General features: G+C 42.7%; 1 protein-coding gene across 1 annotated transcript in view; it reads left to right on the top strand.

The window, feature by feature from the left end:
• The window catches only part of JPH3 (junctophilin 3), a 191,426-nt gene that overhangs the window by 143,760 nt on the left and 24,570 nt on the right, over positions 1-23,096 (top strand). Inside the window, exon 3 of the mRNA XM_027845741.1 lies at positions 22,538-22,662. Coding sequence (XP_027701542.1) covers positions 22,538-22,662 — 125 coding nt within the window. The remainder of the gene's footprint in view (positions 1-22,537; positions 22,663-23,096) is intronic.

Raw genomic sequence — 23,096 nt, 5'->3', positions numbered from 1 at the left:
AGGGTTAAGTGACTTGCCCAGGGTCACACAACTAGTAAGTGTCTTAAGCTGGATTTGAACTGAGCTAGGTGAGTCTTTCAGGCTCCAAGCCAGGCAATCTATGCATTATGGCGCCACCTAGCTGCGTACTCTCATTTAGAGTACCAGTTGTTAAATTAATGCTTATAAAGAGCCTAAAACTGTGTGATTCTTAGTACCTTTTACCCTTCTTCCAACTCTCTGCCCCTGCCACTATAGAACTGGAAGGGGCCCACACAGGACGAAGCATTATTCTGCATTTTAAAAATTTCTTTGAGCATGAATAACTGTGTCCAAAGAGTTTATCAGTTTATGTCCAGCCTACAGGTCATGACCCATTTCATACTTAGTGAGGCTAGCCCTTGGGGATCAAACACAATGGACCACTGGGAACTTACTCAAAGTCTTTTCTTGGTGGTTGACCCAGGCAGAGCTGTGTTCCACTGGTGTAGCCTTCAAAAGCTAAGATCATCCCCCTACATTTGTAAGGTCAGGTAGGATGGTACAATAGATAGAACACTAGGCTTAGCATCAGGAAGGCCTGAGTTTAAATCCAGCTTCAGACACTTACTAGCCGTATGACTCTGAGCAATTCATTTAACCTCTGTCTTCCTCCATTTCCTCAACTATAAAACAGGGATCATATTAACACCTCTCTCCTAGGGTTGTCGTGAGGATCAAATGAGATCTTTGTAAAGTGCTTAGCACAGTGCTTGGCACATAGTAGGCATTTAATAAGTGCTGATTCCCTTCCTCTCCCTTTCCTTCCTTTCCTGAAGTATCAAGAATAAATTATTCTCTATCTACACTAATATTCTCTTCCAATGACTCATTTGGCCATATATTTAGTCACTCTAGCATAAACTGTTGTTGGTAGTATGCCGCATCCTGTTTGTTCCTGCCATCTATCTCTCCATTGCCCTTTGGATGACCCACACTTCTGATTCCTGGAAATTGGTGATGACCTTTGGTTCTTGAAGACGGTGCCAGTAGATGATCAACTCTGGACAGCCTTCCCAATCTGTACCGGCTTTCTGTGTGTGCCCAGAGGTGGATTATATATTTGTCTTTTGAGAAGTAGCCTATATAGATCCAGAGGCTTCATCTTGGCCTTTTAGAGTCATTTTTTCAGTCACAGAAACTTTCACAAACTGTATTATCCATTCATGGAGGCATGATGAGCTACGTCAGTAGGGAGAGTTTTCACAACCATCAATCACAGATTCTGTATGTATTGAAATATGACATATACACATACATGTTCACATGTGTATGTATATATACAGTGCCTAGCACACACTAGGTATTTAATAAATATTGATTGATACATCTCCTTATACCTGGTTTGCTATTTCAGGTAGATGCCCACCGTGTTTTACTTTACTCCTTAATCTTCCGACATCTTCTTGCCCACTGCTCCTGGGATCAGAAACCGTGCTCTGGAGATCTTAACCATTTTAGCTCTGAAGCTCCTGCCCCAGGCTCTCCATTTCCTCCTTTCCCCAGTCCTCACTGCTGATCACCTGTGTTGGTCCAGTCAGTCCTGCCAAGCTTCATTTTCTTCCCACCTCCCTGGTAATCTTCTCTCCAGCTTTCTGGTTCTGGAACTATAATCAAATCAATACTTCCCTCGCTCCGGAAAAAGACCTGTCAGTCTGTTCCCCCATAATACCACTCACCATCCCTGGAATTTTCCGAAGCTAAATACTCTTCCCTGGCTACCATTCCCCTGGATATGCTGTGTCCCTCTATTACAGCGTTCATTCCTTGAGGGTATGGAGTGTTCATTTTTGTATTTGTATCACTGGTGCTTAGCACAGTTCTTGGCACAAAGTAAGCATTTAATGAATACATTTTCATTCTTTTATTTGTGTGTGTGTGTGTGTGTGTGTGTGTGTGTAAGAGGGGCAGCATGGAACAGTAGAGAGCAGACTGTGGAATCAGAAAATCAAGTCAAGCATTTGTTAAGCCCTACTATGTGCCAGGCATCATGCTAAGTACCTTGGATACAAAGAAAGGTGAAAGACAGTCCATACTCTCAAGACAGTCTCATGGGAGAGACAACATGCAAATAACTATGTATAAATAAGGTATCTACAGAATAAATTGGAGATAATTAACAGAAGGAATGCACAAGTATGAAGGGGAACCAAGAAAGGCTTCTGGAAGCAGGTGGTATTTTGGCTGAGAATGGAAGAACAACAAGGAAGCTGGGAGGTGGGGACAAGGAGGAGGAAACCTCATGTATGGGAAGAGCCCATGAAAATGTATGGAATCTAGATATGGTATATGGTGTGGGAAGAGCAACCAGAAGGCCAGTGTCACTGGATTGTAGAGTATGTGGAGGGGGAAGTAAAGTGTCAGAAGACTGGAAAGCGAGGAAGGGGCCAGGTTGTAAAGGATTTAAAAGTCAAACAGAAGATCTGGGGCCAAATCCTATCTGCAACAGAGTGGCAAGTCGCTTAACCTGTCAGTGCCTGAGGCAGCTAGGACTAAAAGTCTCTGGTAGAGAGAAAAATTGCTCATCAAGAGCTTGAAATCACATATTTTATGTATACATATATATATATAAAGTTTATATAAGTTTATGTTTTGGTTATATATATAAATGGTTTTATAAATGTATATATTGTATCTGTACATGTTACAGATAGGCAGATTTTAGTTCAATCTAAAAAAAGCAATAAAACCAGAACTGTCCAGAAATGGAATGAGCTGTCTTAGAAGGTAATGAGTCATCTCTAGATGACTAGACCATCACTAGAGGTCTTCAAGCAGTTTCTAAAGGACCACTTGCTGGGGCATTATGATTTAGAGCTAGATGAGGTTTTAGAGAAACTGAGGCCCAAGGGAGTTTAAGTGATTTGCCCAGAGTCATACAGGTTCTTCGATTCAAACAGCAATGTTCTCTTTCCTCTCAAACTCATAAACATAGGAGAAGAGATTCCTGCTGAGCTTGGGGTTGGATGGGTGATTTCTAATGTATTTTCCAACTCTGAATGTTGTTATTCTCTGAGGTGCCTCTGTCCCCAAGGAAAGTAGCTAAAAGGTCTTTGGGAAAGTAGAGCTTATTTAAACTTCTAGATTCAAGTAGAATCCACCGTGATTGACTGCCCTGCCTGCTGATCAGACAGTAATTGATTTTCTGTCTGCCAAGAGAAGTGACCATGGTGATGAGAAACGAGTTTGGTCATGTAACCTGAATGTAGAAAATGCACAGCTCTTGGAAATGATGAGTTCCTGAAATTGCCCATTTGGTACAATGAGAAATTCTCTTGGTCTCTGCCCTTCTTCAGCATTTTAACATTAATGTGTCTTGGGCATTTCAGGTCAGGCAGGCAAATGTGATCAGTGACAGGTCCACAGTGCCCTGGGGCAGGTGCCTGGACATATTCAGCAGGAAGCAAGTTTTGGTTTCGGCTCAACACAATGGGTTAGCGCTAGGGAACGTTGGGGAAGATGATCCAAACTGTACCCTTCGGAACATTGAAAATGTTTAGGCCACACCCAGATTCCTCTTCCTCTTTGGGCTCTAGTTGCAGATAGAAAAGACCAGGAACAAGGATCTCATCATTTGAGTCTTTTTGACATGATGGTATAGGGTGAGGGCCCAAGGAGCAGCCAACTTGTAGTCATCCCCTTATAGGCCACTGGCAAAGCAGGGATGGATCTGGTTGCTTCTTAATAGCCTAACGCTCATAGTTGCCTAATCTGTTTCTTTAGCAGAAATATGGTCTGTTGTTTCCCATGAGCACTCAGAATCTGGGAAAGTCAAAGTCTCAGCTAAAATCCTTCCTTCTGCAAGAAGCCTTTTCCAATCCCCCTTAATTCTAGTGCCTTCCCTTGTTGATTGTCTCAAATTTATCTATAGCTTGTTTGTACTTATTGTTTATGGTTTGTTTGTATTTAATTGTTTGCGTAGAATCTCCCCTGTTAGACTGGGAGTTCCTCGAAGAGCAAGGACCATTTTCTGCCATTCTTTCTATCCTTGGTGCTTAGCACAGTGTGCCTGGCACATAGTAGGTTCTTAATAAATGTTTATTGGGGGGCAGCTAGGTGGCGCAATGGATCGAGCACTGGCTCTGAAGTCAGGAGGACCTGAGTTCAAATCAGGCCTCAGACCAAACATTTGACACGTACTAGCTGTGTGACCTTGGGCAAGTCACTTAACCCCAGTTGCCTCACTAAAAGAAAAAATGTTCATTGGATGATTTACTAAAAAATCAGAAGCACCAGGGAGAAAGCATGTGGACTCAAAGACTCTCAAGTCCACCCCTCCATACTTCTTCCCAGGACTCTTGGCATCCTCAAAACATTCTGAGAGGAAATCAAGTGGGATCCCATCCTTGAGTGATCTTCTGACATTCCTGGAAAATTCCTGTTCTTCTCTTCACCCTTATTTCTGTTGTTTTTTTTTTTATCAGCAGCAGGTGATAAAAATGAGCATAGAGGCTTCTGCCCCTTCCTCAGCAGCCCACTCAGCACCTGCATCCCAATCTGAAAGGGCCTGCAGAGATTTAAGGAGATCCATTGACATGGCTAGCTTTAGGCTTTTTTCCTTTTCCTGGGTACCATGCCTGCCAATTTCTCTAGCTACCTGGTAATAATGATGGAACCAGCTCAGCAGAAAATTTACCTGAGCCAGCCCTGAATCTGGCTCTCTGAGCCCTAGATAGGAGCCTCAGCATATGTGCCTTCAGAGGCTCACAGTGGTTCAAGCCTGAGATGAGACCCCTGGCAGTAATGGGCCTGATCCAGGTGGGAGACAGAGCCCTAGGTCAGGGCTCAGCAAACCTTTGAATTCTGAGCGTCACAAGCACCCATAGCTGGCACAGGGCTCAGCTGTGCTCAGAGTGGCCACTGGGTGCATGAAACATAGTTGGAAGAGGAGGGAAAAGAGAGTGGCATAGCAGGTAAGGAGGAAGGAAGGCAGGGATAGAGGGAAAAAAGAGGAGATTCAGTCCAATTAGGCATTTCTCAGTAATAGGTGAAGAATGAGCTAAGCATGCTCGGTTTGCTGGGTGATAGCTATTTGTTGTAAAGGATGCCTGCTGTTTGAGGTTAGAGAGTAGTGATAGATATGCCCCAAAAGAGCATCAATGAAACACTTTGAAATGTGCAGAAAAAAATTTTAAAAGGTGCAAAGCGGGACATAAACAAAAAGAGCAGCCTTATCACCTCATCAAATTATATATGCATATATACACACACTTCTTTAGAACAAACCTCACATAGCAGAAGTTAACAGTTTTTTGTGCAAACCTATTTTTGTTCTTTTAAAAAATATTGAAATGTTGGTGTTTGTTGATGATTGTTATGTTCTCAATGAAAAAGAGGAAGTTAAAAATCATGTCTGGATTTTATTGTACCATATCGATTTCAAAGCACTTCTCATTTTATCCTTAGAACATCTCTATGAGGTAGGTATTCTTGTTATCCCCACTTTGTAGATGAGGAAACTGAGGCTGAAAAAGGTTAAATGTCTTTGTCCAGGGTAGCATAGTGATTAAGTGTCTGAGGGGGAATCAGAACCCAGGTCTTCCTGACCCTCAATCCAATTACACCAAGCTACCTCATGTGGAAGGCACTAATTACATTCAAAGCACCTACTATGTGCAAAGCACCCTGCTAATGCTTAGTACAGTGCCTGGCACTGTTTGTTGACTTGAATGAGAGATGAAAAGAGCATAGTAGAGAGAGGATAAGGAAATGCGGAAAGAAGAAAGAGAGAAGGCTAAGGGGAGGGGAAAAGAGGAAGTATATAGAGGAAACAGGTGGAGAGGGAATGGAGAATTTTTTTTGGAGGCAATCAGGGTTAAGTGACTTGCACAGAGTCACACAGCTAGAAAGCATCTGAAGCTGGATTTGAACCCAGATCCTCCTGATTTTAGGACTGTTGCTCTATCTACTCTACCACCTAGCTGCCTCTAGGAATGGAAAATTTAAAAGGAATGGAAAATTTGGTGAAAGGGAGAGAGGAAGAAGGAGATACTGGGAGAAGGGTAGTGCAAGAAGAAAGGGAGAAAGAAAAGGAAAGAATAAAAAGGACAAGAGAAAAGAAAAGAAAGAGATGGAGGTAGAGGAGCCAGAGGAAATAGGGGTGAGAAATAGAAGGGGAGAGAGATAGGAAAGGGCAGGGGAAAAAAGGGAGAGAGAGAGAGAGGAAAGAAATGGGCAGAGTACCCTCAGTGGCTGGCCCACCACGCCAGAGCTGTGAAATTTGCCTAGCCCCAGTCCTGGACTTTTCTTAGGAATGGAAGCAGCTCCTTCCCCTTCCCCCTGTCCCTTCTGATCCAGATGCCCTTTCTTTCAGCTGTCCTCCCAGGAATCCTTGGGCTTCCAATCTATCCCTAGGGCAGGCAGCATTCAAATCGAATTCAGCTGCTTCTGCTCACCTTGTTTTTGTATCAGAGGGAAGGATGAAGACTTTCTTCTGTTGTGCTTGCTTGGAGCCTACAGGATCGATCCTTCCTTGGATGGGGTGATTGAAAGCATCCTTTGTAGTAACCTTTTTTGCCGGTTGTCTGCAACCACAGAAGTAGTCTTTGCTTTTTTGTTTGTTTGTTTGTTTTTTTAGCACCAAGAGATTAAGACCAAGTCCGGTTTTTTTTTCTGTCTAGAATTGCATTGTTAATGGTTAGTGAGAACTCAGACACCATTTCTACCATAACAACATTTACAGAGTCATTAAGGAATTAAGTTCCTTGCAGAAAGACCAGATAGGGAGAGGTAGAAATCCTAACTGCCTCAGAGATTGGACCTCTATCCTGAGTAGGGTCAAAGTAAAGTCTGTGTCTCTGGGAATCTCTTCATCCACTGCTGATATGGACCTAAGCTCAGGATAGGTCACCAGCTACAGAGCAGATTTGGAAATGGAGGCCCATCTCATCCCAACTTAAAACTGGATCAAAAATCTAGCTTTTAGAGCTAGAACTTAGAACTAGGGATCCTTTAGTCAAAGCTCCATATTTGATTGATGAGGAAAACAAACTTTGAAAGGGAAAACTGACCTGCCTAAGGTACCACACAGTAACAGAATATTAGATGTGGAAAGGATCTTAGAGAGCATTCAGTTTTACAGATAAGGAAACTGAGGTCCAGAGAGGTTAATTAACTTGCCTAAAGTCACACAGCTAACAAGTGGGAGAGCTGAGGACACATAGCTAATAACTAACAGAGCCAGGACAAGAGGACAGATCTCTTGCCTGCCAGTCCTGTGCTTTTTCCACTGCCATATGCAGTCTGGGTGTTTCTTTGTCCCATCCCCAGTAAATGCCATTCCCTACAGTAAGCCCTATTATATTTACATTTGCCATTAAGGAGTCATTCCTTTGGGTTAACTGTCACCCTTATCCCTTCACTCCTTTTTTGCTGATGCAAATGCTCTGGGGCAAGAGAACATAAATTATGAATATTTTAGTATGAATTAGCCTTATTCTAGAATCATAAAATTTTGCAGCTGAAAGGGGCCAGAAGTGAACCATCAGTTATTGCCTCATGTAGGTAGGGTTCATAAACTCCTAGATTTGGAGCTCAAAGGGACCTTAGGAGTCAATGAGTCTTGACTTCCTTATTTTACAGATGAAAGAAATAAGGTTAAGAGATGTTAAGGAGGTTGGCGTGAGGTTATGTGGCTATTAAGCGTCTAAAGAAGGATTCGAACTTGAGTCTTCCTGACTCCAAGCCTAGTGCTCTTTCCCCTCCAGCACCAGATTGCCTCTGGCTTCAGTCTCAGTTGTCCCTAGGAGGCTGGTATCAGTGATCCTAAAGGTTTAAGACCTCTCTGTATCTCTTATATTATAGGTCCTGTGCCAGTAGCTCCTACTGTTTGCACTGGAGAAAGGCAGGGTGAAGGGGAAGCATATTTTCACTGTTTATCTGAGGTCCTGCTGCCTGCTCTGGAGACAGACATGTGCCTCCATTTCCCTGTTAGTACTATTTTCTAACAAAAACTTAATTCTAAAAGTTGAGAGGAAGCAGCTACTGGATTTCTTTTTCTTTTTGCTTTTTGGTGAGGCAGTGGAGGTTAAGTGACTTGCCCAGGGTCACACAGCTAGTAAGTGTCAAGTGTCTGAGGCCAGATTTGAACTCAGGTCCTCCTGACTGAGTCAGTGCTCTATCCACTGCACCACCTAGCTGCCCCCTGGATTTCTTCTTTGAATCGCAGCATCTCGGCATTGCTAGGGACCTCAGAATCCATCTAGTACAATCAGACCTGCTATGTGACCCTTTCTGAGCCTCAGCTTTCTCATCTATAGAATGAGAGAGTTGGATAGGCAGGTCTTTAAGTTCTGTTCCAGCTTGAAACCATTGATCCTCTAAGAATTTCCTCTACAACATTCCCAAGTGGTCATCCAGGCACTTTTGTAGACCTCTAGTGAAAGGGAGCTCACTACATCCATGGCAACCCATTTCCCTTTTGATAGCTCTAGTTGTAAGGAAATTTTGCTCTTTGTTGTTGTTCAGTCTTTTCAGTTGTATCTGGCTCTTGTGACCCATTTGTGGTTTTCTTGGCAAAGATATTGGAATGCTTTGCCATTTCCTTCTCCAGCTCATTTTACAGATGAGGAAACTGAGGCAAACAGGGTTAAGTGACTTGCCAAGAATCACACAGCTAGGAAGTGTCTGAAGCCAGATTTGAACTTAGGAAGATGAGTCTTTCTGACTCCAGACCTGACACTCTATCCAGTGTGCCACATAATGGCCCATTGTTCCTGACCTCTAGCTGATTTCTGCCTCTCTGTAACTCCTACTGGTTGTTCCTAGTTCTGCCCTCTGGGACCAGGAAGAATAAGTGAAATGGGGGGCAGCCAGGTGGCGCAGTGGATAGAGCACTGACCCTGAAGTCAGGAGGACCTGAGTTCAAATCCGGCCTCAGACCAAAACACTTGACACTTCCTAGCTGTGTGACCCTGGGCAAGTCACTTAACCCCATTGCCTAGCAAAAAAAAAAAAAAAAAGAATAAGTGAAATGCCTCATCCACATGACAGCCTTTCAAGTACCTGAAGATAGCTTGAGACACAAGATGCCCACCACTCCTACCTCAGTCTTCTCTTCATTCCTAAAAGCAGTTCAGATGCCTCCTCACCACATTGCTGCTGACCTCCCATATGCTGCTTTATGTCATATTTGTCTGGATAGTTGTACACTCCCTAGTATAAGTGAGCTCCTTGAGGACAGGGGTTGTATCATCCATCCCAACATCCCTAGCATCCGTCTCAGTACCTTGCACACAGTAGATTCCCAATAAATGTTTGTTAGAATGAATTGATTGCTTGCACTCTGACTTCCCTAGTTGAAAGTGAATTCTAAGGTTCTGTGATTTTAGGTCCCCAGAAAGTGCTCCCTGGGTATCATTCAATCAAGGAGATTGGTGCAATGATCTGTATTCCTACTGTAGACTGCAATTCAGACCTACCCATCCTCTACCTTGCAGTTATGCCACTGCTTCTCTGATATGTAAAAAACAGTATCATCTCCTGGTTGCTTACAGGTAAATTAAGCTATTCCTGTACTGCCTACTAAGAGCAACTCTGATTAGCCCATAGATATTGGTAGGTGTGAAGCCAAGGGGGAGAAAGTGCTTTATAATGAAATTCCATTAAATAATCAGCTAGGGAATAGAAAGGTGAGGAGAGGGAAGGAGAGGGAAGGTGGGGAGAGAATATGAAGATAGAAGATCCTGGTATGTGCTTGTATGACTTCAGCAGTCTAATCACAGTATATGAGAAACTCTTATGGAAAGGAGATGTTTTTGAATAGGGATACTCCTCATTTTCTAGGGCAGGCAGAACAGGGCTGTACTTATCATCTGAGGACTGACAGACTAGTCAATAAATAACAGCCTGCCACTGATGTGGGAAGGCTTCTTCTTCTTTCTTCCTTCTTCCTTCCTTTCTTCTTCTTCTTCTCCTTCTTCTTCTTCTTCTTCTTCTTCTTCTTCTTCTCCTTCTCCTTCTCCTTCTCCTTCTCCTTCTCCTCCTCCTTCTCCTTCTCCTCCTTCTCCTTCTCCTTCTCCTCATTCTTCTCCTCCTCCTTCCTCCTCCTTCTTTTCCTCCTCCTTCTTCTCTTTCTTCTTCTTCATCATCATGTTACTGGCATGAATAGATGATGATGCTGGTGAGTTAAGCAAAGATAGAAATACTAAATACTAGCACCATGGACAGAGGCAATCCTGCAGTCGGATTGTCATTCAGCTCTCATAGGCTTTAGATTCAGATGGGACCTTGGAGATGACTAATACATCTTCATTTTATATAGGAGAAAACTGAGTCCCAGAGACGTGAAGTAGAGTTGGGGTTTGAACTCGGGTTTCCCAGATTCAAAATCCAGTATTCTTTCTGCTTTACCATCTAGTTTATAAGTTCCCAGATGAACTTAGTATCTGTGATAATGAGACTCTGGAGTAGTAGAATCATAGATCATTAGAACCAGAAGGAACCTTGGGAATCATCTAGTCCACCTCCTCTTTCCATTTTACAAATGAGGTGACTCAAACTCAGAGAAGAGAATAACTTGCCCAGAAGGAATATGTACAATGAACCATTCACACACACACTTCAACAATCCCTTTTGTGAACAGTAGCACATACAAAGCCCATCCAACTGGCCTCACATGGGAATGAAGTTGGGATCATGTCTTCTGGGACACTGTGCTCTAACCAGCCGAGCTGCCTGGCCTAGAACTACTACATCCATTTACTTTGGTTATTGGGGCAGCTGGGTTCTAACCAGTTTAGAAGGGCCATTGGGACCATTGCCTGGCAGTTATCCTTTAGGTTGTGTTCATAAACAGAACCTGAGTTCTCTTTGGGCAAGTCATCACTATGGGAAAGAGAAAGAAAATATAATGACATATTCATGCAGGTAGATAATAACAAGGGTCCTAATACACTTTCAAAAAATCCTTCTTCCATATGATGCTGTATTTCTTGCTATTTTCCTTCATGTGCACATTATTCCAGTCAAACTAAACTACTAATTATCTCTCTTCTCCTGCCATGCTTTCTCCAACTTCTGTGCATTCATGAGAGCTTGGAATGTATTTCTTAATTATCTCCAGGTTATCAAAATCCTTTTTATTCTTCAAGGCCTGGATCAGATGCTCCCTCCTCCATGAAGTCTTCCCTGGTCCCCACCCCACCCCCAGCCCTCAGCTGAAAATTTTCTGGGGATTTTGGTGGATTTCAAGCTCAATGTTATTTAGCAATATAATGTTCAACTCAAGGTCATTTTTGAACAGCCTACTGGGTCATAAACACAGTAGTACATGCTGGGGATAAAAAGGGAAAATGTAAAAATAGACCATGCCCTCTTACATTCTTATGGGGTGGAGGTGAGGGCAGGCAGAATAACACATGCACAAATAAGTCAACACAAAATATACAAAGTAAATGCAAAATAGTTTTGAGGTAAGTACTAACAACTATGGGGACCAACAAGGGCCTTGCAGTAGCATCTGTCACTTGAGCTGGGCCTTAAAGGAATCTAGAGATTCCAGGAGGTGGAGACGAGGAAGGAGAATGTTCCAGGCATGAGGGGGCCGGCTGGCTGGCTCCCTGCTAACACATGAAGGTAGGAGATGATAGAATGTCATAGTTAGGGAATAGCAAATAAGTCAGTTTGGCTGGAATATGTGAGGAGGAATAACATGGAGTAATCTTAGACAAATGGGTCGGAGCCATACTGTAAAGGACTCTAAATGCTTACCAGAGAAGTTGATACTTCACTCTAAAGACAATAGGGAGTCACTAAGGCTGGGGAGTGACATAGAGTGGTTTTTAAGGAATATTCATTAGACAGTTTTGTGGATGGTGGAGAAGAGAGGAGAGAGATGGATTGGAGTCAGGGAGAGCAGTTAGGAGGCTATCGCAATAGTATAGATCAGAAGTAAGAAGGACCTGCAAACTAGGATTTTGTCTGTGTGAGTAGAGATGAAACAGGTTAAGGAATATATGAGAGGTATAATCAACAAGATTTGGCAGGTGGTTGGCTGTGTGGGACTGGATACAGGGAAGAATCAAGGATGACTCGAGGGTAGTGAACTAGAGAGATTGTGGTGCCTTGACAGATATGGAGAAGAGGAGAGGGATCAGGGACGACTCTCTTTCAGACATGTTTGAGGTCTAGAGTGTATCCAGGTGGCGAGATCCAGCAGGCAGTTGGAGATATGGTATGGTAGCTCAGGAGGAAGATGAGAGCTGGATATGTAAATTTGAGAATCAACTGTCTAGAGATGATAATTAAGCCTCCTCCCACCATGGGAGATGATGAATTCATCAAGAGAAGGAATATAGAAAAAAAGAATAGAAGAGGGTCGAGAATAGAGCACTGGAATACATCCATGCGCTGGGGGGAGGACATAGATCGTGATGCAGTAAAGGACATTGAGGTACAATTAGACACAGAGGAAGAGAACCAGGGGAAGACGTTATCTCACAGATCCAGGGAGGAGTGGGTGATCAAATGTGTCAAATACTCAGGAGGAGAATAGATTTTTTTAAAAACATTGAATTTAGCAAACTAATGCAATCATAGGCCACATTAAGTGAGGCATAGTATCTAGGATGAAGGAGATCTTAATACTGTTGTACCCTGTATTGGTCAGACCGTGCCTGGATTATTGGGGTTAGTTCTGGGCACCATGTTTTAGGAAGCACATTGATAAACTCTCAAGTATCCAGAGAAGGAAAACCAGGACGGTGATAGGTTTCAAGAATATGTCAAATGAGGAGTTATTGAAAAGACAGGAGAAGACTGGGATGAAGGGATGGGGATGAGAACTATCTTCAGTAAACTGAAGACCTGCCACGTGGAAGAGGGACTAAATTTGTTTTCTTCTTCTCAGAGGACAGAACAGGGTCTAAGTTGCATAAATGCCAATTTTGTTCAAGGAAACCTCCTAATAATTCAATTTATTCCAAAGTGGAATAGCCTACCTTAGCAGGTAGGTTTTTCTTATTCTTTTGAGAGTTTTAAGCAAAAACTAGATGGTTGCTTGTTGGGTATGTTGTAGAGAGAATTCTTGCTCAGGCATGAGTTGATGCTGCTGAGGTCCTTTCCAACCCTGAGATTCTTGGATTCCCTCCCTTTTGGGATTTCCCTAAAGCACTTTGTAGGGATCTTTCCTTTGCTCCTATAAAACTAACAGTTAGCATTTATCTAAATGATAACAGAACTTAGCTTGACCAGTGTCACACAGCTAATAAATGCTTGAGACCTGATTGAAATCAAGCCTTTCCTTCTAGAGGTCTTGCATTTTGTCCACTATGTCTCCTGGCTACCTAATTACATTGTACCTTATGTATTACTTATTTGAGTTTCGTGTCGTATTAGATAATGAGCTCCAGAAGGACACAACCCATCTTTTTATCTCTGGGAACTAGCTTAGGGTTCAGTATATGTAGCAGACCTTTAACAAATGTTTGTGGAATTACAGTTCCTAGAATACCATCAGTGATGTATTTTTCCTTTTGTTTAAAGCTGGCAAGGCAGTTAAAATGTATGTGGGACTTGGGCCAGATGGATTTACAAGTGCATCCTATCAAACACTTAAAGGATAATTAATACTTATGCTACAAAAATTATTCTCAAATAAAGAGACAGAAAATACCCTATGAAATGTCCTTTATGAGGCAAATATCCTGATAACACAAAGGAGAGACAAAGCAGATAAAAGAACTCTAGAGCAATCTCACTAATGACTACTAAAGCATATATTTTAAATAAAAATCTTGTGAGGAGGCTACAGAAATATATGCAGAAGATAATTCACTATAACCAAGTTGGATTCATACCAGAGATGCAAGGATAGTTCAACATTAGGAAAACAGTTAGCATAATTAATTATAGAAACAAGAAAGAACAAATCCCACATGATTATTTTGATAGATGCAGAAAAAATCCTTTGACAACATTCATCACTCATGTACTTTAAAAAAACCTCTAAAAAGCATAAAGATAGAAGGGCCTTTTAATATAGTTAAAAGCATATATTTAAAACCAAGAGCTAGCTTGGTTTGCAATGGAAAAAAAAACCTAGGAACATTCCTGACAATAATACTTTAACCTTCATTCATTTCTTACCCACTAACCTATGATTTGGCACAACTCTATAAATATTAGCTATGGCAATAAAGCAAGCAAACCACAGCAAAAGTATAAATATCAGCAGAGGAGTTAAAACTATCCTTATTTGCAAATGACATAATTGTGAGCTTAGCATACCTTGGAGAATGGGAGGTGACTAACAGCTAATGGGAGGTGCATGATTGTAGGATTCAACATAAATCCACAGAAATCATCATTATTTCCATACGGTATTAACAGAAGTCAGGAAGAAATTATGATGAGAGAAATTCCATTCCAAATGCATAGAGATAGCTCTTAAGACATACAGGGGTCCCCGATGTTTTATATTTTAACAGCTTAAGAATTTTGGGACACCCTGGGTAAATACAAATACAGAACCTTCTTTTTTTTTTAAGGCAATTGGGGTTAAGTGACTTGCCCAGGGTCACACAGGTAGTAAGTGTCAAGTGTTTGGTCTGAGGCTGGATTTGAACTCAGGGCATCCTGACTTCAGGGTTGGTGCTCTATCCACTGCGCCACCTAGCTGCCCCAAATACAGAACATTCTTGAAAGAAATAAAGGGATGCTTAAATAATCAATGAGATGGTCATGATGGCAAAATGAGTCATCAAGGCATTGTAGATAAAGGGCTGGACTCAGAGTCCAAAGACGTGGGTTCAAGTGCTACCTCCATCACCTACTAGCTTAATGACATTTAACATCTCTGCTCTAGAAAACTCTCTGAGACTGTAAGTTGGAGATGAGGTGCTGACCTGCATTAGTAGAGGTAATTTCCTTACCAGAGAGTTCCCCGATACCTGCGAATTCACGGGTTTAGTCCCCATCTTGTTCCTGCTACTTAAATTAATTTGTATATTTAATGCCATTCCAATCAAATTAATTATCCAGGTATCTTTTTTTTAGAACTAGACAAAATAATTTAAAAATCCATTTGTTAGAGATAAAGATCTATAAGCTTAAGAAAAGTAATGGAAGTGTGAATGAATCAGGACATATCATTACCACTCTTCAAACTCTATTAGAAAGCCATAGTCAGGAAAATATTTGCTGCTAGTTAAAATGCAGAAAAGTGGATCAGTGGAACAGATTAGATAAATAAGAAACAGAAATCATGAAAAGGAGAAGTACAAGGTTTAATAAACCCGTGAACATCAGTTACCGGAAGAACTCCTCCCCCACCACCCCACCCCACCCCACCCCACCCTTTTTTTAGTATAAGAACTGTTGGGAAAACTGGAAAGCAGTTTGGCCAAAATTAGAATTAGGCCAATATCTTATACCACATACCACAATGGATGCTTGATCTGAATATAAAAAGTGACACAGTAAATATATATATATATATATATATATACACATATATATACATATTAGAAGAGGATGAAATCAAATACTGTTCACAACTATGTCTAGAGGGAGAAGTAACCAAACAGTGGGGAGAGAGGGAGGGAGGGAGGGAGGGAGAGGGAGAGAGAGACAGAGAAAGAGAAAGAGAGAGAGAGAGAGAGAGAGAGAGAGAGAGAGAGAGGAAATGATAAAAAATAAAAGACAATTTTGGCTACATTTCTGTACTCCAGTCTACTTCTCATTCAGCTATCAAACTGATCTTCCTAAAGTACAGCTCTGACCATGTTACCCCACTATTCAGTAAACTCCAGAGGTTCCCTATTGTTTCCAGAATCAAATATAAAACCTTATGTTTGGCATGTAAAACCCTTCATAGCCTGGCCCTTCCTACATTTCCAGTTTTTTTTCATCTTACTTCCCTCCACATCCTCTGATGGTCAGTAACACCAGCCTCCTTGTTGTCCCACAAACAAGACACTCATCTCCCAACTCCGGGCATTTTCATTAGGTGTCCTTCATACCAGGAACCCCCGCCTTGCTTATCGCCACTTCCTGACTTTGCTGGTTTTCTTCAAGTCTCAGCAAACATATCACCCTTTGTAAGAAGACTTTCTTATTCCTTCTTAATTTTCCTGCCTCCTCTCTGATACTATCCTTAATTTATTCTATCTTTATCTTATTTGTACATAGTTATTTGCATCTTGTCTCCATTATACTGTGAGCTCTTTGAAGGCAGGGACTGTTTTTTGCCTTTCTTTGTATCCGCAGCACCTGGCACATAGTAGGTGCTTAATAAATACTTATTTACTTGACTCGGAATGAAATTAAAAAGCTTTTTTGATGAATACAATCAGTGAAGACAAAATTAGAAAATAAAGGGGGAAATGGAATAAAATATCAATGAAACTTGATATCTCATATATATATAGGAAATTGATACAAATGTAAATATCCAGACCTATTCTCCAATAGACAAGTGGACAAAGGAAATAAAGAGGTTTGGTTTTTTTTTAATGATTTATGGACTATCTAGCTGTGTGACCCTGGGCAAGTCACTTCACTCCGATGGCCTCCCCCCCCAAAAAAAGATTTCTGTACTATAAAGGATCATATAAAGTCATGCTCGAAATCATTAAGAGAAAGAGAAAGGCAAATTAAAACAATTCTGACGTTTCACACCTCCCCTCTTCCTCCACATAGATAGGCAAAGACAAAAAAGATAGAAATGGTCAGTATTGTAGAGCTTGTGAGAAGGCAGGTGCATTGATCCCTGCTGGTGGAAACACAGAAAGCTTCAAGCTTTCTTTCTCTCTGCCTCTTTTTTGGAGGTAATTGGGGTTGTGACTTGCTTAGGGTCACACAGTAAGTGTCTGAGACCAGATTTAAACTCAGGTCCTCCTGATTCCAGAGCCAGTGCTCTATCCACTGTGCCACCTAGCTGCCCCAGCTTCAGACTTTCTTGATTTCATTTGCCATTATGATGGAAGAGGTATTTTTTTTTAAAAGAATGACAAAACGTTCCATACTTTTGAGGCAGCAAAGTGGCACAGTAGATAAAGAGCTGGAACTCAAGTCTGGAAGACCTGAATTCAAATCTATCTTCAGATACTTACTGGCTGTGTGACCCTGGACAAATTGCTTCACAAGTCTCTCTGCCTCAGTTTCCTTATCTGTAAAATGGGGATATTAATAGCACTTGCCTCCCAAGGTTATTGTGAGGATTAAATGAGATATTATTAGTAAAACATTCTGCAAACCTTTAAGTGCTATATAAATGCTAGTTGTCATTAATAATAATTCTGTTACCAGATATGTACCCCAGGCAAGTCAAAGACAGGTTCATTACGTGACAAAATATTCATAGCCACACTCTTTGTGGTAACAAAGGAAACAAAATGGGTGCCCAGCAATCGAGGAACGGCTTAAATGATGCAATGGAATATAATTGGGCAGCACAAAATGACAAATATGAGGAATTCAGAGAAATGTTGGAGGATCTTCATGAAATGAGGTGAAACAAGGTAGATCGAGCCCAGAGAACATCATGTACCATGATTACAATGTAAATGAAAGGCTAGCGAAAAGGAAGCAGAGCTTTGGGAAATGGAAACCCAGCGAAGGTCCTAAGAAAGAGCTGAGGAAACACACCTACCCCATCATAAAAGAGAGGTGCTAGCTGCCCTAAATACAGAACATCCTTGAAAGAAATAAAGGGATGCTTAAATAATCAGTGAGATGGTCACTACTCATGATGGCAGAATGAGTCACCTTTCTGTATTGGATTTGTGTGTGTGTGTGTGTGTGTGTGTGTGTGTGTGTGCTTAATCGTTTTTCTTCATCACAAGAAAGATGGAGCAGACAATGTGCTTGATGCTACCTACCTCCATACCACCTAAGTCTTTAGTTTCACAGATGAGGAAATTCAGGTCCATAGAAGACCAAAGGAATGATTTGCCCAACATCTCATGGCTACTCAGAGACAATGTCAAGTGTAAAACCCACGACTTCCAACTCTACTGTTCTGCCTCCCTTATCACATTCCTTTGAAACTTGGGAAATAGGGGAGCAGGGTGACAAGAAAATCCTGGTGCTGGGCAGGGGAGGCGGAAGAGGGGTGAGAAAGAGGGAGCAAGAGCTGAAGTGGGGGAAAATGGCTCCCTTCCGTTTGGCTTTGATAAGGAGGCTCTGCACTCAAGATGGCACAAGGTAATATGGCCAGGACCATTTGGGGTCGAGGGAGTAGGGAAGATCACTCCTTCCTATGTGAAGTTTTGCCATTGCCCCCGGTGGATCTCTGATCCAGAGAGCCTTCTGTTTGGCATTTAGTCCCTTTGCAATCTGCCCCCTGCCTGCCCTTCCAGTCTTCTTATACTTAACTCCCCTCCATGATCTGTGCAATTCAGCCACACTGACCTACTTTTAGTTCCTCATACTCCGCACTCCTCCCATCTCCCATCTCCCAGCCTTTGCATTGGCTACCCCCATGCCTGGGCTGCCCATCTCTAGCTCATCTTAATTTCTCTGGTTTCCTTCAAGACTTAGCTCAAGTCCCACCTTCTACAAGAAGCCTTTCCTGGTCTTCCTCCCTCCCTAAATGCATCCCCCCCCCCAGCTACTAGAGTTTCACCCCCTTCAGATAATCTTTAATTTATTCTGTGTATAACATACATGTACTAGTTATCTCCAGTTTAGCTTGTCGGTATCTTGTTGGTACAGAGTTGTTTTCATGTTGTCTGCCCTCTGAGTTTCTTGAGGGTAGGGACTGTTTTTTGCCTTTCTTTAGATCCCCAGCACTTAGGGTACATAGTAAGCACTTAATAAATGCTTGTTGACTGACTGATAGACTAATGGTTAGACTTGATCCAAGTGGTTGGTAGAGGTTTTGTCCTAGTGAGGCCTCAGAAGTAGCCACAGCACCCGTAACAGTGTGAATAACCAAGGGTCAGGGAGCCTGGAGTGCCCCGCAAGTAGGGGTTGCTCCAAATGTGGTGGTCCGGGCTCTGGGCTTAACGGGACAGAAGTCAGAGAGGGAGATCCTGCCCCGGGCTTTGGGTGCCATGTCCACAGCCACCCGTGGAATGCAGGGAATAGTTCTGTCTGGCCCGGCCAGGGCCCTCCTGGGAATCAACCCTGCCGAGCATTCTGCTGCTTGGCCAGCCCTCCCTCTCCTCATTCAGGCAAAATTACAGGAAACTCAGAAAAAGCAGGACGACATGTGAGAGCCTTTTTGTTGTTATTCCCAGTAGGTTTCCTAATAAGAAATGGAAGCCTATGTTAGGAAGTGTTTGGATTTCTTTAACTCAGTGGCAAAGAGGCAGAATTCTTCCAAGGAGCTGCAGAGGGAGTAGAACAGACATGTGTAAGGCAGGCGTGCCAGGATTGGTACATGAGTAGGGGGCTGGGTGCCAATAAGCCTATGTGAGTGTGCGTTCATAAACTATTTACTGGGATCCATATGCCCTTTGTTTTTTTGGGGGTGGGGGGTGGGGGCAAGTTGCACGTTGTAGGACTGTCTGAGGGAAAATGGAAGCTCTATTTTTTTAAAAAGTGAGTTTCATGCTTCCATGTATGACACTTTGATTCTAGGTCTGGCTGTAATAGCAGTTCAGTGGGTAGCCTCCAGAATTTGAACTGGATGGTTTTTGAGTTCCTTTCCGGCTCTAATTGTCTGTCTTGTTTGGACCTTCCCAGCTCTGACATTCTGTGTTCCAAGGGCCCTCTCAGCTCTGATGTTCTGTGTTCTGGCGGCCTTCCCAGCTCTCACGTTCTGTGTTCTGAGGGTCCTTCGACCTCTGACGTTCTGTGTTCTAAGGGCCCTCCCAGCTCTGACATTCTAAATTAGAAGAAAAAAACCTCACAAGTTGACTAGAATGGTTAGGCCTTTCCTGGATCGCTTCATGAAAAAAGGACTTATTTGAGGCAGCTAGGTAGTGAAGCGGATAGAGCCCTAGACCCAGAACAGCAAAGACCTGAGTTCAAATGTGACCTTGGACATTTTACTAGTTGTGTGACCCTGGGCACGTCACTTAACTTCTGTCAAACTCAGTTTCCTTGTCTGTAAAATGGTAATAATACCTGCCCCCCAGGGTTGTTGCTGGGTTAAAATGATTTTTTTTTTTGTAAAGCCTTTGCAAACCTTAAAGCATTCTATAAATGCTGGCTATCGTTCTTATTTTTATTAAGCACAGGCCTTGAAAAATAGGTGGGACTAGAAAACAAGAGAAGTAAGTAGAGAGGATGGAGATGGGGGATGCAGAGGACTTACATCAGCAATGCTGCAGAAGTAGGAACATTCCTTGTGTGTTTGGGGGATGGTAACTAGAGCAGACAGGAGAAAGGTTTCACGCAGAGTTAGTGTAGTGTAAGAGAATATTGGCAAGTGTATCAGCTCCTTTTATCCTCACAGCAACCTTGGCATGTTGGTAAGGATGGTGGTGGTGGTGGCAATGGCATCATTTCACATACCTCACTCACTGTTAGGGCCCCTGAAGAGATCTGTCCCGCCCCACCCATCAGGTCAGATGGCAATTCTGTGTTCCTTACATCTCCGAGGCTGTGCTCAATGAAAATTGGATTTAGGGAATGCTTTCCCTCCTCTCCTCTGCCTGCTGGCTTCCTTCAAGACTCGGTTCAAATACTGCCTTCTCCAGGGAGCCCTGCAAGGGGTGCACCCCCTGCCCCACTACTGCCTTCTCCTATACTGTGTGTGTGTGTGTGTATGTGTGAGAGAGAGAGAGAGTTGTGTATGTGACTGTGGGTGTGTGGGTATATATATATATATGTGGGTGTGGGTGTGTGTATATATGCATATATAATATATGGTGTATAATCTATATAATAAATAGTGTATATGGTAGGCATGTAATATATACTATATATGATATTTGGAAATTATATAATACTATACAGCATATACTATATATATCATATACATTATATGGTGCACATATATAGCAATTATATGGTATGTATGATACTATATCTCTCATGTATACTATATGGTATATATGCAATATATACTATATGGTATATGTGTAATATACACTATATCATATATATGATGTGATTAGATATAGAATATACATATCTGTCTATAGCATATACCATATATGCTACATATATTATACATATCAAGATATCATATATTATATCATAGTGTGTATATATAATATATACCATAATATGTATGTGTGTATATATAATATGTATGCCATAGTGTGTGTATACACACATACATACACAGACACAAATATATACATATATACACACACTATGGAATATATTATGTACAGGTGTGTATAGATAGAGGGATGGATGGTAAAGATAGATGATAGAAACATAGATGAATGATGAGTAGATTGATAGATGATGATAGATTGATGGATGATAAATAGGTGAATAATAGATTGATAGATGATTAGATGGATGGATGGATGGATAGATAGATGGGCAGATAGATCGATAGATAGTATGTGCCTGGTTATCAGCATGTTGTCTTCTCCCAGTAGAATGTAAGGCCCTTTGGGGCAGAAACCATGTTCACATCGTTCTTTGCTAGCACTTAGCACAGTGTCTGACACAGAGTAGGTGCTCATTGAATGCTTGTTGACTGATTGACTGAGAAGCTGAGCTCAGCTCCCTTCTAGCTTGGAATCTCTGATTTTTGAGGGTCCCTTGGTTCTCAGCAGCTCTTTCTTGGAAACATCCCTCAGTAAGACCCTGGGGAAGGAGGCAGTGCTGTCCTGGCAGGGAGTCTGTCCTGACGTGCAGATTTCGTTCTCACTTCTGGCCTCTTTACAAGAAGAGAGAGCTCACATCCTCTTCTTGGAGCACGTCACTCCCTGCCCTTCCTGCAACAGGTGCCAGGGCCACCAGCAGCAGCTGCTGCTTCTGTCTGGGCTCCACAGTCACATCCATCCCATTCATGGACATACTGAGGGGCAGAGAAGCAGCATTCGACATTTACCACCTGTGGTACCTCTGGCAAGCCCCTTACCCTCCGTGCCTCAGCTTCCTCCTCTGTGGGATATCAGGGTTGGACCAGATGCCTCTCAATCCCTTCTGGTTCTCCATAATCTCTTTTTTTTTGTAAAGCAGTTTGCAAATACTAATGCATGAGATCAATGTTAGTTAGCTATGATCATTATTGAGGGGGGTGCAGTGTGGTATAGTGGATAAAGTGCAGGGCTCAGAATCAGGGACCTTGGTTCAGATTCTGCTCCTGCCACTTACCAGCTGTGTGGCCCTGGGCTAGTCACTTAAACTTTCTGAGCCTCAGTTTCTCAATCTATGAAGTGATGAGCTGGACTCCGTGACTCTGCTCTAACTCTATGACTGTTTTCTTTGTTCGCGTTGGGCAGTGGGTTGATGTTCCATGTTGGGAAAAAGTTGCCCCAGAGTGGAGCAGGCCACCTCCTGAGGCTGGGGGCTCCCTCACTGAATGACCCCTGCTCCTCTGGTTATCCTGCAGGGAATCCCTGCTCAGCCAGAGGCTGGACTGCACGGCCTGTGAGGTCCCTTCTCCATCCGCAGCTCTGGAATGTGCTTCACCCATCTCCCCTGTTGCTCTCACTTATGCAGGACCTCCCACTCCCGAGCCAAGGCGGAGGCAGCCCTCACTGCGGCTCAGAAAGCTCAAGAAGAAGCCCGGATGGCCAGGATCACTGCCAAAGACTTCTCGCCTTCCTTCCAGCACAGGGAAAATGGTGAGTTGGCTGGGACCTGGGGCGGGCATCGGGGGCAGGAGGCCAGTGGGGCGAAGGGCCATCGGAGAGACTGCCAAGGCATTGGCCGGGCAGTCCATCCTCATCATCACCCATGGCATCAGGTTCTGCTAATCCCAGCTTCTGGGGTCTGCTCTCAGACCCTCTCTGCCTCTCCTACCTCCGAAGGGTACGTCCAGACCACATGTATGTGTGTGTGTGTATGTGTGTGTTAGTGTGTGTGCTTGTGTGTGTACATGTGTACATTGTATCGTGTGCATGTGTGTGCGCGTGTGCATGTGTGTTAGTGCATATGCTTTGGTGTGCAAATGTGTTTGTGTAAATGTGTGTGCACATGTCTATACATGTGTATGCGTGCGGTGTTCATTGTGTTTATGTGTGTGCTGTGTGTGCATGTGCATTGTGTTAATGTATGT

Source organism: Vombatus ursinus, unplaced genomic scaffold (genome assembly GCF_900497805.2).
Source record: "Vombatus ursinus unplaced genomic scaffold, bare-nosed wombat genome assembly UNPS02005286.1, whole genome shotgun sequence".
NCBI lineage: Eukaryota > Metazoa > Chordata > Mammalia > Diprotodontia > Vombatidae > Vombatus > Vombatus ursinus.
This window is presented reverse-complemented; position numbering and strand designations above follow the sequence as displayed.